Genomic DNA, 14,785 nt, shown 5'->3' with positions numbered 1-14,785 from the left:
GACAATTTTTCCAAGTTGAGAGCTCAGGAAAGTCTTCTCTGAGGAAGTGAAACAAAGAGCTGAAGAATGAGTAAGAGTTAATTAAGTGAAAAGAGGAGAGAAGAGATTCAAACAGAGGAAATAGCATGCACAAAGGTTTTGTGGCAGGAGACAGCATGATGTACTTTATGAACTGAAAGGTCAGTGAAGGTGTAGAAACCTATGGGGAGCATAATGGAGGATATGATTGGAGAAATGGAGAGGGACCAGATATGCAAGACCCAGTGGGCCATGCTTATGAGTTATTCTAAGTACAAAGGAAAGCTTTTAAAGGTTTCTAAATCATTATATGCCATTTGTTTATTGAAAAGATCACTAGACATATGGAGAGTGGATTGGAGGGGACTGATCAGGAGAGCTGGCTAGAGGATAAAACAGAAAGGTCTGGGTAATATATTGAACCTTGGGAATGAAGACAAGAAGGAGGTCTATACAATGATGCTTGGGTTTCGGGCTTCTGTAGCTGGGTTGCTGATCATGTCATTCATGGATATAAAAAGCATCAAAAGGGGGATCAGTTTTCAGGGGTATGATGAAAAAGGCAAGAGAAGGAATTTAATTTTCAGTTGCAAGAATTTGAGTTTACAGTGACTCTGAGCTATTTAAGAGTTTTTATCAGCCAAGCTGAGAGGTATACAGTCCTGAAATTCCAATATCTCTATAAAAGGTGTCAATAAGGAGTTACTGGGGAATGATGGTAATTGAAAAGGTGGGCACAGATGGGATTCCTTAAGTCAGTGATGCTCAACTTCTCCTGTTCATCAGAATCAACTTGGGACATTTCCAAAAAATATATTGAGGGCTGGGTCCCAACTCAGACCAATTAAATTAATCTGAATTTCTGTGGCTGTCTCCCAAGCACTGATATATTTTCAAAGCCAAACAATTGGTTTTGATGAGCAGGCTGAAGACACTTTGAACAAAAACAAACCAGGAGATGGAGAAGTGGTGTCTGCAAGACAGACTGTAGAGTGAGGACAGAAGCGTAGGACTGGGCCTTGAGGACGTCTAATAATATCTCATAGTTAGGAGGAAGGAAGACCAGCCAACAGTGGAGAGAGAGAGAAGAAGGAGAAAATCAACCAGGAAGTCATGGAAACCCTAAAGGAAAGTGTGTCTAGAATCATAAGCTTGTTCAGTATTTAACTAAGACAGAGACTAAAAATTGTCTCTGGAGTTGGCAACACGATGTCACTGGTGACTTCAGTTAGAGAAATCTTGATGGGGTGATGAGAGATGATACCAGTTTACAGTGAGTAGAAGTGTTAAGTGGTAGGTGGGCCAGAAGACACAGTAAAATTACACAACTCTCTAAACCTTTCATTCTATGTCCTGTGATATCTAACTTCTCATCTGGGTTCTTTTAGCTGAAACACAGAGTGGATTGCAAAGTATTAAATTGTTGCTAAGCTGAACAATCCACTGAAAATGTGAGCAAGCTATGAGAGTGTCCCATATTTTCCTCTCCTTCACTTCCATGCCTCTCCCCAGGTTTACAGTTGAGCCAGATTTTGTAGGCAGGGTATATATTAATTTTTTTTAAAGTGAACAATTATTTCACTTATATTTGCAGGTGCACATGAACACATAGACTTTTTCCCCACACTTTTGAAATGTGTGAACCGGCTTCCTCGCATGGTTGAAAATAGAACCTGGAGTGTTTGCAAAATGACATGCTGTCTATAGAGAGCTTGGCATGTAGGGAGTTAGGGAGGTGACACATAGTAGGTATTCTATTTCTTTGTTTCATTTCATTTTGTGTTTTTGTTTTTGTTTGGCCTCATGTCTGAAGTTTTCCCTTGAAGGTGTTAAAATATTCACATTCAATTCTGTGACTGCAAAGCTAAGTGTGTCTGCTTGGCTTACATATTTGGAATATGTATTTATTCAGATACACTTTAATGTAATGGCTTAATTGTTAGAGGAGATTATAAGTAATTTAGTCACCCTCGAGTTATCTACAGAAAGAAGAAACTCAAATATTATGAAACAAGGCATGGTAACCCTCCCATGTGGGATTCCCTGGGAAGCGGCTTTAGATGAGTTTAGTGAGCAGGGTGTTTATTAAGGAACGCCCTTGGGATCCACATGGGTGATGAGAAAGGCAGCATGAGTGAGCAGAACCAGAAGCCAAGCTGTTCTGCAGGTTCAAATGGCTGAGTTAGTGGAGATTTTTAGAGCTATAGTGGCCCTTCAGAGTGGTCTGGAGTTGGGCCCATATGGCCAGGCCTTATGGTTGTGATCTTAAGAAAGGTAGCTCCCTGCCACGGAGGCCTTCCCCAAGGAGCTAACTTAGTCCAGCCTGGAGCAACAAAACCTTCAATGACAGGGGATTTGGGCAGTGCTTTGCAATAAAATCATCGCATAATAAGAGAGGCCCCACAGAGCACTTCCCATTTGTTGTTCCCATTTGCCAGCACAGGAATATAGTGGAGAAAACCCTAGTTCAGGATGAGTAGTTTCCCTGTAGAATAACTAGAACTGACTGAGGGTACACATGATAGGAACCTAATAAAACCTGGTTACCATGACAATGGTTTTCCTTCTTTTTTTCTAAGAATGTATTTATTTATTTGAGAGAATGAGAGGAGAGAGAGAGAGAGTGCACTCACATAAGCGAGGAGGGGTACAGAAGGAAAGGGTGAGGCAGACTCCCCACTGAGCAAGGAGCTCAATGTGGGGCTTGATCCCAAGACCCTGAGATCATGACCCAAGCCAAAGGCAGATGCTCAACTGGTTGAGCCACCCAGGCACCTGGCAATGGTTCTTCTTTAACCAGCATCCAAAGCAGCATCCAAAGAATGAAATGGCCATGGTTGATGGCTAATATGAAGAATCTAGATGTTCTGCCTTTATGGTGCCCAGTGGACCTGAAGTGTTCCTGTAAATTATGACTGCTGAAGTAGCCTTGTGTATCCTGAAGGCCCCCAGCTATTGGCCTCTGTCAAACCATGGCTAGCACGATCACAGACTATGTTTCTCTATTTCCAACTGGATAAATTTCCAAAGACTCTATGTACACTCCCATAGCCGCTTGGTTGAATAAAACTCTATGTGCATTATTCTTGGGACACCAAAGGGATGGTTTGACTCTAGTCATAGAAGTGAAGTGTTTTTTATATCTATCTAGTTATACGTATGAGGTGTCCCCAGTGTTTCTGTTAGTGGAAGAAGCGGTTCTGAAGAAAATGATTGAATTTATTGGCTGGAAAGAAGGGGATGGAATATTTAACCCAGGTAAGTACAGCTAGTTATTGCCATCTCCCTTCCACTGCAAACACCCAAACATTTATTTGTGTGTTATATGAGGAACAGCTCCTTGAAGATTTACACATTCCAAAAAGTTGGGTAAGAATAATGCTACTTGAGAATCTAACTCGTTCCTTTCTCTGGAGTGGCAATTTTTTGCATAAATGCTAAGCAACTGATGTAAATGTTAAACCAAGGAGATGCGTACAATTTGGGATTTATAGCTTACAAATGAAATTCTCTGCTGCTGGGAATTTGGAAGGGCTATATGTTTATCAATCAATTTTACTCGAGAAGTTTTCTGAATCATGTAGTGCATCCTACAGTCCTTTCTTGGGACCAGGGATGAGCATGTATTGCCATTTTCTTGGGAACTGGCCCTCGTAAGTAGAGGGAAACATTTAGTTTGAAAAACATTTAGTTTGAAAAAACTCTGGAATGACAGAAGAAGACTTAGGTCTTTGCTGAGATTGGGAATTGCTGTAATTGGGGGTTAGGAAGTGGGTAAGAGTCATGGGTCGGGCATGGGGCTCAGATGATTTCCGGGGATCTGTCATTAAGCTAAAGCAGCCATAGCTGTTCACATCTTCCCCTGTGGTTGGCATTTAGGGAGCTATAATTTCATGCTATAAATATGCCATTTCAACTTTGTTTTTTGCAGGTGGTTCAGTGTCCAATATGTATGCAATGAATTTAGCTAGATACAAATATTGTCCTGAGATTAAGGAAAAGGGGCTGTCTGGGTTGCCAAGATTAATACTTTTCACATCTGCAGAGGTAAAAAATTATTTTTGATATCAGATACAGATTTTATGAGAATGTATTACTTAAGGAAGTTTGTTTGGGGCTTCTGATATGCTTTTATCCTATCTGTGTATGAATAATATGCCTAAGTATAATGTCATATTTCATTCCAAAGGAAATTCTGATGGATTTGATATTGTAACCCCTGGCCACTCAATTTTGTACATCACCTTTATTTAAAAATTTATAGCTATAACATTTTTCTTTGAGAAAAGAGAACATTCAATTTGAAAGTGCTACCTCTTTCTGAGAATCTCTTCTTTGAGTGCCTTATTTATTAAAACTTAGATGATCGCTTAATTCTGTCAGTAGACTCACATTTCCTTGTAAAAACTGATTGCTTTGAATGACTAACAGAAAGGTTTTCAAGAGGAAAGGGAGCTATTCTGAAATAATGAACATCACACACACACCCCCCACCCACCACATTGCATGTTGCCACAATCTTCTATGTCCTTTTTCTCCTCATTGTAGGGGGTCTGATTGTGGGTAAGTACATTGGCTTTGAGCTAAGCTGCCTGTATTCAGTTCTTGTCTCCACTAATAATTAGCTGAGTGACCCTGGGTAAGTTAATTAACTCCTCTGTGCTCAGTTTCCCAATTTGTCAAAATAAGTAGCAGTTAACTGTGGTCTCTAACAAATATACCCCAAAGCCCAGTGGTGTTGAACTAGAGCTAGATATCATTGCTTACGAGTCTTGGGATAGCCAGACAGTTCTGCCTCTCTTGGTGGGGTACCATTATGTATCTGGTGTCGGCTGCCCAATGGCTGAGGTAGAAGTGGCCCTGATAGGGATGAATCCAGTGAGTTCCCTCTGCTTGTTTCTCATCCTCCAGCAGACTAGTCCAGGTGTGTAGTCATGGTGGGGGTCCATGGGAAAAACAATATGGACACCCACTGATCCTCTTGAGTCTCGGCTCAGAGCTGGCACATCGTCATTTCTACCTCGTTTCCTCAGTGAAGCAAGTGGTGTCAATGAACCAAGATCCAAGAAGTGGGAAAACCGACTTTATCTCATAGGTAGACTTGCTGCAAAGTCCCCTGGCAAAGGGCATGGACACAGGGAGAAAGGAACCATTTGGGGCCATCATAGCCACCCAGCAGCCAGTCACATGAGCTTAGTAGTCATGGCTAAATGAGTTGTTGCAGAGACTGAATGAGCTAATGCATGGAAAGTTGGAGAGTAGCAGCTGGCACATTATAGATACACAAAAATGATAGCTAGTTTTCTTAGGGGGAGGAGAATTACCGAGCTATCATAATGTGGGTAGAATAGATAGCACAGTTGAAATAGTCTTATCTGAAAGAGAGTCTTTTTTCCCTTTTTTTCTTCTTGTGCAATTCCAGTGGGTGCCTCTGTCCATACCACCATTGCTTCCGCCCCCCATTCCTGGCAGGAAGAGTTTAGCTTCTGTACCTTCTGTGATAATCCAGGTCACCTGTGAAACACATGAGGCTGGCAAACTCTAAAAGTTCTGTCATTTCTAGCTTCCTGTATCTGTCATTTTCTTTAAAGAGCACGATTTCCTTTATTATTGCCAAAGGATAAATTGTGGACGAAGAATTGGACGGTGGAAGAAAACCTGGCCACCCCTCCCATGTTTTCCACCTGTCCTGGCTGACCTTTATTCTGGTTAGTTCAGTGCCATGTGCAAAGCGGGCGCTGAGTGTGAGGCAGCGTCTGGAAGGAATCATCTAAACTGAGATTCCTAACTCAGCCACCAGAGGCCCTTCTTTTTGAAAACTTCTTCTGGAGCAAGCGAAGAATGTTTGGGAATGGGGACATCTGGGGAGAACACTTCATCCCTTGGGATTATTACAGAGTTTCCCTTTCTGGGCTCCAAACTTTGGCATGTCAATTGGAGGAAGCCCCATATCCGAAATGCAAAATCCCTTCTTTTGAATTGTACCTCCCTTGCCTGTGAAAGCTGATTCAGTAGGTCCCCTGCTATCAGCTCAGTGCTTTTCCTTTTGCCTTCTTCATTCTTTGTTTTAAAATTCACTAGTGGTCTTTTCTGGAATAGTTACTCTGGGAAGAGGGAAGGAATTCTATGGGAGCCTAGAATAAAGATCATGCCTGGGAGAGATCAGAGACATAGATGTAAACGGGTGATGGGGAGTGTAAAGAAATTGAAACCTCATGCAGTCGGAAAAACAGAGCTAGTATTATTTTTTCTAATCTCCAGTGGAGATATATGTACAAAAAGAGTTAAAATATAAGCCTGGGGAACATGGCAGCAGAAGATGGAGCCAGAAAACCAAGAATTGGATATACATCTTGATTTACTTGAGCCATGGTAACAAAATATCATAGACCAACTGGCTTAAACAGCTGATGCTTATTCCTTACCAATCTGGAGGCTGGAAAGTCCAAGTTCAAGATGGTAGATTTGGTATCTGGTGGGAGCCTGCTTCCCAGTTTGGAGACCACTGTGTGCTCATGTGGCCTTTCCTCAGCTCCTGATTGTGGACAGATGCTGAGGTCTCTATCTTCTCCCCCTATTAGGGCAGTAATCCTATGACAGTCTCACCCTCGTGACCTCATGCCAAACTAATCCCATCATATTGGGCGTTAGGGATTAAACACATGAATTTTGAGGGAACATAAGCATTCAGCTCGTTACAATGTGACTGCCACAGAGAAACTCCATAGCTTCGAACACACTAAAGCTCCAAATATAGATTTTTACCCCATTCATCCAGATTCTACCTTGTTCATTCCTTTTCCTGCTCTGGTAAAGAGATGGAGGTCATAATATTTGCATTATTTTCATTACTATTTTGGCAATCACCTTCATCACTTATTAAAACAAATCAACTCATTGGCTAAAATTAAAAAAAAAAAAAAGAATTTAAGAAGGTTGTAGTTTCTTCAGTGGTCTTAAACCCTGTTAGGCTTTTTGCTATGCCTCCCTATTTGCTCTTAGTTGTTGGCAGTGACCCTGTGGTTCTTTTCCAGTATTATTTATTATGTGGCCTTTTTTTCCCCCCTGTTTTTGGGTGGCTTCTAGAGTAACCACTGCATGCCTGAGTTGTACCATCAAGCACAGAGTATCTGCCCTTACAACTGGGGGTATATTTCCATGTTTGAGGTTTTGATCGTAATTTTTTTTAATTTTATATTTTTATTTATTTACTTACTTATTTTAGTATTTTTATTTTTTTATAAACATATATTTTTATCCCCAGGGATACAGGTCTGTGAATCACCAGGTTTACACACTTCACAGCACTCACCAAAGCACATACCCTCCCCAGTGTCCATAGCCCCACCCCCCTTCTCACAACCCCCCCTCCGCCCAGGAACCCTCAGTTTGTTTTGTGAGATTAAGAGTCACTTATGGTTTGTCTCCCTCCCAATCCCATCTTGTGTCATTGATTTTTCTCCTACCCACTTAAGCCCCCATGTTGCATCACCACTTCCTCATATCAGGGAGATCATATGATAGTTGTCTTTCTCTGCTTGACTTATTTCGCTAAGCATGATATGCTCTAGTTCCATCCATGTTGTCGCAAATGGCAAGATTTCATTTCTTTTGATGGCTGCATAGTATTCCATTATGTATATATACCACATCTTCTTGATCCATTCATCTGTTGATGGACATCTAGGTTCTTTCCATAGTTTGGCTATTGTGAACATTGCTGCTATAAACAGTCGGGTGCACGTGCCCCTTTGGATCACTACGTTTGTATCTTGAGGGTAAATACCCAGTACTGCAATTGCTGGGTCATAGGTCATAGGGCAGTTCTATTTTCAACATTTTGAGGAATCTCCATGCTGTTTTCCAGAGTGGTTGCATGAGCTTGTATTCTCACCAACAGTGTAGGAGGGTTCCCCTTTCTCCGCATCCTCGCCAGCATCTGTCATTTCCTGACTTGTTGATTTTAGCCATTCTGACTGGTGTGAGGTGATATCTCATTGTGGTTTTGATTTCTATTTCCCTGATGCCGAGTGATATGGAGCACTTTTTCATGTGTCTGTTGGCCATCGAGATGTCTTCTTTGCCGAAATGTCTGTTCATGTCCTCTGCCCATTTCTTGATTAGATTATTTGTCCTTTGGGTGTTAAGTTTGCTACGTTCTTTATAGATTTTGGACACTAGTCCTTTATCTGATATGTCGTTTGCAAATATCTTCTCCCATTCTGTCAGTTGTCTTTTGATTTTGTTAACTGTTTCCTTTGCTGTGCAAAAGCTTTTGATCTTGATGAAATCCCAATAGTTCACTTTGGCCCTTGCTTCCCTTGCCTTTGGCGATGTTCCTAGGAAGATGTTGCTGCGGCTGAGGTCGAAGAGGTTGCTGCCTGTGTTCTCCTCAAGGATTTTAATGGATTCCTTTCTCACATTGAGGTCCTTCATCCATTTTGAGTCTATTTTTGTGTGTGGTGTAAGGAAATGGTCCAATTTCATTTTTCTGCATGTGGCTGTCCAATTTTCCCAGCACCATTTATTGAAGAGGCTGTCTTTTTTCCATTGGACATTCTTTCCTGCTTTGTCGAAGATTAGTTGACCATAGAGTTGAGGGACTATTTCTGGGTTCTCTATTCTGTTCCATTGATCTATGTGTCTGTTTTTGTGCCAGTACCATGCTGTCTTGATGATGACAGCTTTTTAATAGAGCTTTAAGTCCGGAATGGTGATGCCACCAACTTTGGCTTTCTTTTTCAATATCCTTTTGGCTATTCGAGGTCTTTTCTGGTTCCATATAAATTTTAGAATTATTTGTTCCATTTCTTTGAAAAAGATGGATGGTACTTTGATAGGAATTGCATTAAATGTGTAGATTGCTTTAGGTAGCATAGACATTTTCACAATATTTATTCTTCCAATCCAGGAGCATGGAACATTTTTCCATTTCTTTGTGTCTTCCTCAATTTCTTTCATGAGTACTTTATAGTTTTCTGAGTATAGATTCTGTGCCTCTTTGGTTAGGTTTATTCCTAGGTATCTTATGGTTTTGGGTACAATTGTAAATGAGATTGACTCCTTAATTTCTCTTTCTTCTGTCTTGTTGTTGGTGTAGAGAAATGCAACTGATTTCTGTGCATTGATTTTATATCCTGACACTTTACTGAATTCCTGTACAAGTTCTAGCAGTTTTGGAGTGGAGTCTTTTGGGTTTTCACATATAGTATCATAACATCTGTAAAGAGTGATAATTTGACTTCTTCATTGCCGATTTGGATGCCTTTAATTTCCTTCTGTTGTCTGATTGCTGAGGCTAGGACTTCTAGTACTATGTTGAATAGCAGTGGTGATAATGGACATCCCTGCAGTGTTCCTGACCTTAGCGAAAAAGCTTTCAGTTTTTCTCCATTGAGAATGATAGTTGTGGTGGGTTTTTCATAGATGGCTTTGATGATATTGAGGTATATGCCCTCTATCCCTACACTTTGAAGAGTTTTGAAAAGGAAGGGATGCTGTACTTTGTCAAATGCTTTTTCAGCATCTATTGAAGTATCATATGGTTCTTGTTCTTTCTTTTATTGATATGTTGTATCACATTGACTGATTTGCAGATGTTGAACCAACCTTGCAGCCCTGGAATAAATCCCACTTGGTCGTGGGGAATAATCCTTTTAATGTACTGTTGAATCCTATTGGCTCATATTTTGGTGAGAATTTTCGTATCTGTGTTCATCAAGTATATTGGTCTATAGCTCTTCTTTTTGATGAGATCCTTGTCTGGTTTTGGGATCAAGGTGATGCTGGCCTCATAAAATGAGTTTGGAAGTTTTCCTTCCACTTCTATTTTTTGGAACAGTTTCAGGAGAATAGGAATTAGTTCTTTAAATGTTTGGTAGAATTCCCCCGGGAAGCCGTCTGTCCCTGGGCTTTTGTTTGTTTGGAGATTTTTAATGACTGTTTCAATCTCCTTACTGGTTATGGGTCTGTTCAGGCTTTCTATTTCTTCCTGGTTCAGTTGTGGTAGTTTATATGTTTCTAGGAATGCATCCATTTCTTCCAGATTGTCAAATTTATTGGCGTAGAGTTGCTCATAGTATGTTCTTATAATAATTTGTATTTCTTTGGTGTTAGTTGTGATCTCTCCTCTTTCATTCATAATTTTATTTATTTGGGTCCTTTCTCTTTTCTTTATGATAAGTAGAGCCAGGGGTTTATCAATTTTATTAATTCTTTCAAAGAACCAGCTCCCTGTTTCGTTGATTTGTTCTATTGTTTTTTTGGTTTCTATTTCATTGATTTCTGCTCTGATCTTTATGATTTCTCTTCTCCTGCTGGGCTTAGGGTTTCTTTCTTGTTCTTTCTCCAGCTCCTTTAGGTGTAGGGTTAGGTTGTGTACCTGAGACCTTTCTTGTTTCTTGAGGAAGGCTTGAACCGCTATATATTTTCCTCTCAGGACTGCCTTTGTTGTGTCCCACAGATTTTGAACTGTTGTATTTTCATTATAATTTGTTTTCATGATTTTTTTCAATTCTTCTTTAATTTCCAGGTTGACCCATTCATTCTTTAGAAGGATGCTGTTTAGTCTCCATGTATTTGGGTTCTTTCCAAACTTCCTCTTGTGGTTGAGTTCTAGCTTCAGAGCATTGTGGTCTGAAAATATGCAGGGAATGATCCCAATCTTTTGATACCGGTTGAGTCCTGATTTAGGACCGAGGATGTGATCTATTCTGGAGATTGTTCCATGTGCACTAGAGAAGAATGTGAATTCTGTTGCTTTGGGATGAAATGTTCTGAATATATCTTTGATGTCCATCTGGTCCAGTGTTTCGTTTAATGCCTTTATTTCCTTGATGATCTTTTTCTTGGATGATCTGTCCATTTCAGTGAGGGGAGTGTTAAAGTCCCCTAGTATTATTGTATTATTGTTTATGTGTTTCTTTGATTTTGTTATTAATTGGTTTATATAGTTGGCTGCTCCCACGTTGGGGGCATATATTTAAAATTGTTAGATCTTCTTGTTGGACAGACCCTTTGAGTATGATATAGTGTCCTTCCTCATCTCTTATTATAGCCTTTGGCTTAAAATCTAATTGATCTGATATAAGGATTGCCACTCCTGCTTTCTTCTGATGTCCATTAGCATGGTAAATTCTTTTCCACCCCCTCACTTTAAATCTGGAGGTGTCTTCGGGCTTAAAATGAGTTTCTTGGAGGCAACATATAGATGGGTTTTGTTTTTTTATCCATTCTGATACCCTGTGTCTTTTGACAGGGGCATTTAGCCCATTCACATTCAGGGTAACTATTGAGAGATATGAATTTAGTGCCATTGTATTGCCTGTAAGGTGACTGTTACTCTATATGGTCTCTGTTCCTTTCTGATCTACCACTTGTAGGCTCTCTCTTTGCTTAGAGGACCCCTTTCAATATTTCCTGTAGAGCTGGTTTGGTGTTTGCAAATTCTTTCAGTTTTTGTTTGTCCTGGAAGCTTTTAATCTCTCCTTCTATTTTCAATGATAGCCTAGCTGGATATAGTATTCTTGGCTGCATGTTTTTCTCGTTTAGTGCTCTGAAAATATCATGCCAGCTCTTTCTGGCCTGCCAGGTCTCTGTGGATAAGTCAGCTGCCAATCTAATATTTTTACCATTGTATGTTACAGACTTCTTTTCCCGGGCTGCTTTCAGGATTTTCTCTTTGTCACTGAGACTTGTAAATTTTACTATTAGGTGACGGGGTGTGGGCTTATTCTTATTGATTTTGAGGGGCGTTCTCTGAACCTCCTGAATTTTGATGCTCATTCCCTTTGCCATATTGGGGAAATTCTCCCCAATAATTCTCTCCAGTATACCTTCTGCTCCCCTCTCTCTTTCTTCTTCTTCTGGAATCCCAATTATTCTAATGTTGTTTCGTCTTATGGTGTCACTTATCTCTCGAATTCTCCCCTCGTGGTTCAGTAGCTGTTTGTCCCTCTTTTGCTCAGCTTCTTTATTCTCTGTCATTTGGTCTTCAATATCACTAATTCTTTCTTCCACCTCATTTATTTTAGCAGTGAGAGCCTCCATTTTTGATTGCACCTCATTAATAGCTTTTTAAATTTCAACTTGGTTAGATTTTAGTTCTTTTATTTCTCCAGAAAGGGCTTTTATATCTCCCGAGAGGGTTTCTCTAATATCTTCCATGCCTTTTTCAAGCCCAGCTAGAACCTTGAGAATTGTCATTCTGAACTCTAGATCTGACATATTACCAATGTCTGTATTGATTAGGTCCCTAGCCTTCGGCACTGCCTCTTGTTCTTTTTTTTGTGGTAAATTTTTCCGCCTTGTCATTTTGTCCAGCTAAGAGTATATGAAGGAGAAAGTAAAATACTAAAAGGGTGGCAACAACCCTAGGAAAATATGCTTTAATCAAATCAGAAGAGATCCTCAATCGTGAGGGGGGAGAAAAGGGATAAAAAGAGGTTCAAAAAGAAAGAAAGAAAAAAAAGAAAAAAGAAAAGAAAAGAAAAGAATTTAAGAAAGAAAACGAATAAAGAAAAATATAAAAAAGAAAAAATATATATATTAGATAAACTAGTTAAAAAATGTTAAAAAAGAAAAGAGTAAAAGTAAAAAAAATTTTTAGCAGAAGAAGAGAAAAAAAATGAAAAAGAAAAAAAAATTAAATTAACTGCATGACTAAAAAAATCACAGGGAGAAAGCCATGAGTTCCGAGCTTTGCTTTCTCCTCCTCTGGAATTCTGCTGCTCTCCTTGGTATTGAAACTGCACCCCTTGGTAGGTGAACTTGTTCTTGGCTGGATTTCTTGTTGATCTTCTGGGGGAGGGGGCCTGTTGTAGTGATTCTCAAGTGTCTTTGCCCCAGGCGGAATTTCCCGTACCAGGGCCTGGGCTGAGTAATCCGCTCGGGTTTGCTTTCAGGAGCTTTTGTTCCCTGAGTGCTTTCCGTAGAGTTCTGGAGGACGGGAATACAAATGGGGGCCTCCTGGTCTCCAGCCCGGAGGAGCCAAGAGCCCAGGGCCCCACTCCTCAGTGCACCCTCAGAGAACAGTGCCCAGTTACTCCCGTCTGCCTGACCTTAGGCCGCGCTCCGAGCTCATGGAGCCTGCGGCTGGCTTAAGGTAGCCCCGAGCTGTGAGCTTACTGTCGGCTCTGTCTCTGTAGCCAGCTTTCCCGTTCCAATACCCGCAAGCTCTGCGACACTCAGACACCCCCGATCCTTCTGTGACCCTGCGGGACCTGAGGCCACGCTGACCCCGCGTGGGCTTTGCCCCGGTTTAGCCTCTGGAGTGATATCCCTCAGTGGAACAGACTTTTAAAAGTCCTGATTTTGTGCGCCATTGCTCCGCTGCTTGCCATAGCCAGCCCCTCCCCCCAGGGTCTATCTTCCCGTCGCTTTGGATTCACTTCTCCGCCAAGTCCTACCTTTCAGAAAGTGGTTGTTTTTCTGTTTCCAGAATTGCTATTCTTCTTCTCTTCGATATGCCGATGGATTTGCAGGTGTTTGCAATCTTTAGAAAAGCTATCTAGCTAATCTCCTGCTAGCTGATATAGTCTCAGCCTGTTACTTCTCCTCCATCTTGACTCCTCCTCGGTTTTGATTGTAATTTAACCATCCACGGAGACTTGGAACATCATGCTAGAGCTCCCCACACTGTCTGTGTATCCACAGTGACCTCCCCAGGCTGAGTAGGAACCAAAAAAGAGAAGGGACTTTGGAGAAAAGTAATAAAAGTAATAATCTAGGGCTTGATTAGCAGTTAAATATGAATTCCTTGAATTTAAGGAAATTGTAGTTTAGAATCCACGTTCTTTTGAGAATCAGCATAAAATAGTGATCATGGTCTGCTACTAAAAAGCCAAAGGAGAAGAGAAACCCTGACCTCCCAGGCCAGCCAGCAATCGGCCTAGTTCCTCTCTACCAGGACGGAGGCTGGGATGGGGCCGAGAGACCAGGGTACAGTTCTCAAGGTCATGCCTCCTCACATACCTCATTCATTCACCCTATTCATGGCCCTTCTGTCTTGGCGAATTTGACCGGGGTTTGGATGCTAATGGGGTTGTTCTTCACCAGTGAGCAGGTAGTTTTTAGGACCTCAGGCCAAGCATAGAGTAGCCCACCTGCTTTGGGAACAGAGCCAGCTGTGTGCTCTTGGAGAGGTCCCTGGACTGCATTCCTTTTCTTCACTCCCCGACAGGGGACACTCACAGACCCTGGTTTCCACACCACCTGGAGCTCATTTGAGCATCAAATTAGTCCAAGTGCCCAGCACACTGTCTATGGGAGGGAAAAGCCACGGCTTCCTGGGAAACCCAAGGTCACAGAAAAAATCCTTGCAGGAGCCAGAAAGGAAAACCTCAGTGCATGTCTGTCTTTCATAGAGGCACTTGCCGTATCATGGTCATAGGAGTAAATGCCCACTGAAATGTTTGTGTCTTCTGTAGACGAATGAAACTTGGTGGGGGAGACTGGGTCTTAGAACAAACAACTGACTTATCTTTTGCCAGAGATGGGAGCAAACACATTTGTTTCAAAATGGAAGCCCTTACTTCTAAGCTCCGGTTTTCTAGGTTTTTTTTCTCTCCTTGAAACTACTCAGCACATCTGAAGCATTACCTTCTTTCTTTTCTTCTTTTTCTTTTCTCTCCTCCAGGGCTCTTTTCCCCTCTGATGCCTTTAGATATTTAGACTTCAGTTTTGCACACATTTTTTTTTTTTAATCTGTCTCTATCCATTTGAGATTGACATTGGACTCTACTTTGCCCTGAGGTAACCAAAGACAGCT

The 14,785-nt window shown here is 41.1% G+C and overlaps 1 protein-coding gene across 1 annotated transcript in view; it reads left to right on the top strand.

Annotated features, from left to right (window-relative positions):
* The window catches only part of GADL1 (glutamate decarboxylase like 1), a 171,309-nt gene that overhangs the window by 41,095 nt on the left and 115,429 nt on the right, over positions 1-14,785 (top strand). Inside the window, exons 5-6 of the mRNA XM_082684026.1 lie at positions 3,170-3,276; positions 3,950-4,065. Coding sequence (XP_082540152.1) covers positions 3,170-3,276; positions 3,950-4,065 — 223 coding nt within the window. The remainder of the gene's footprint in view (positions 1-3,169; positions 3,277-3,949; positions 4,066-14,785) is intronic.

The sequence above is a fragment of the Mustela nivalis genome (genome assembly GCF_964662115.1).
Source record: "Mustela nivalis genome assembly, chromosome: 1".
Classification (NCBI taxonomy): Eukaryota; Metazoa; Chordata; class Mammalia; order Carnivora; family Mustelidae; genus Mustela; species Mustela nivalis.
Note: the sequence above shows the minus strand (reverse complement) of the source record. Positions and strands in the feature narration are given on the sequence as shown.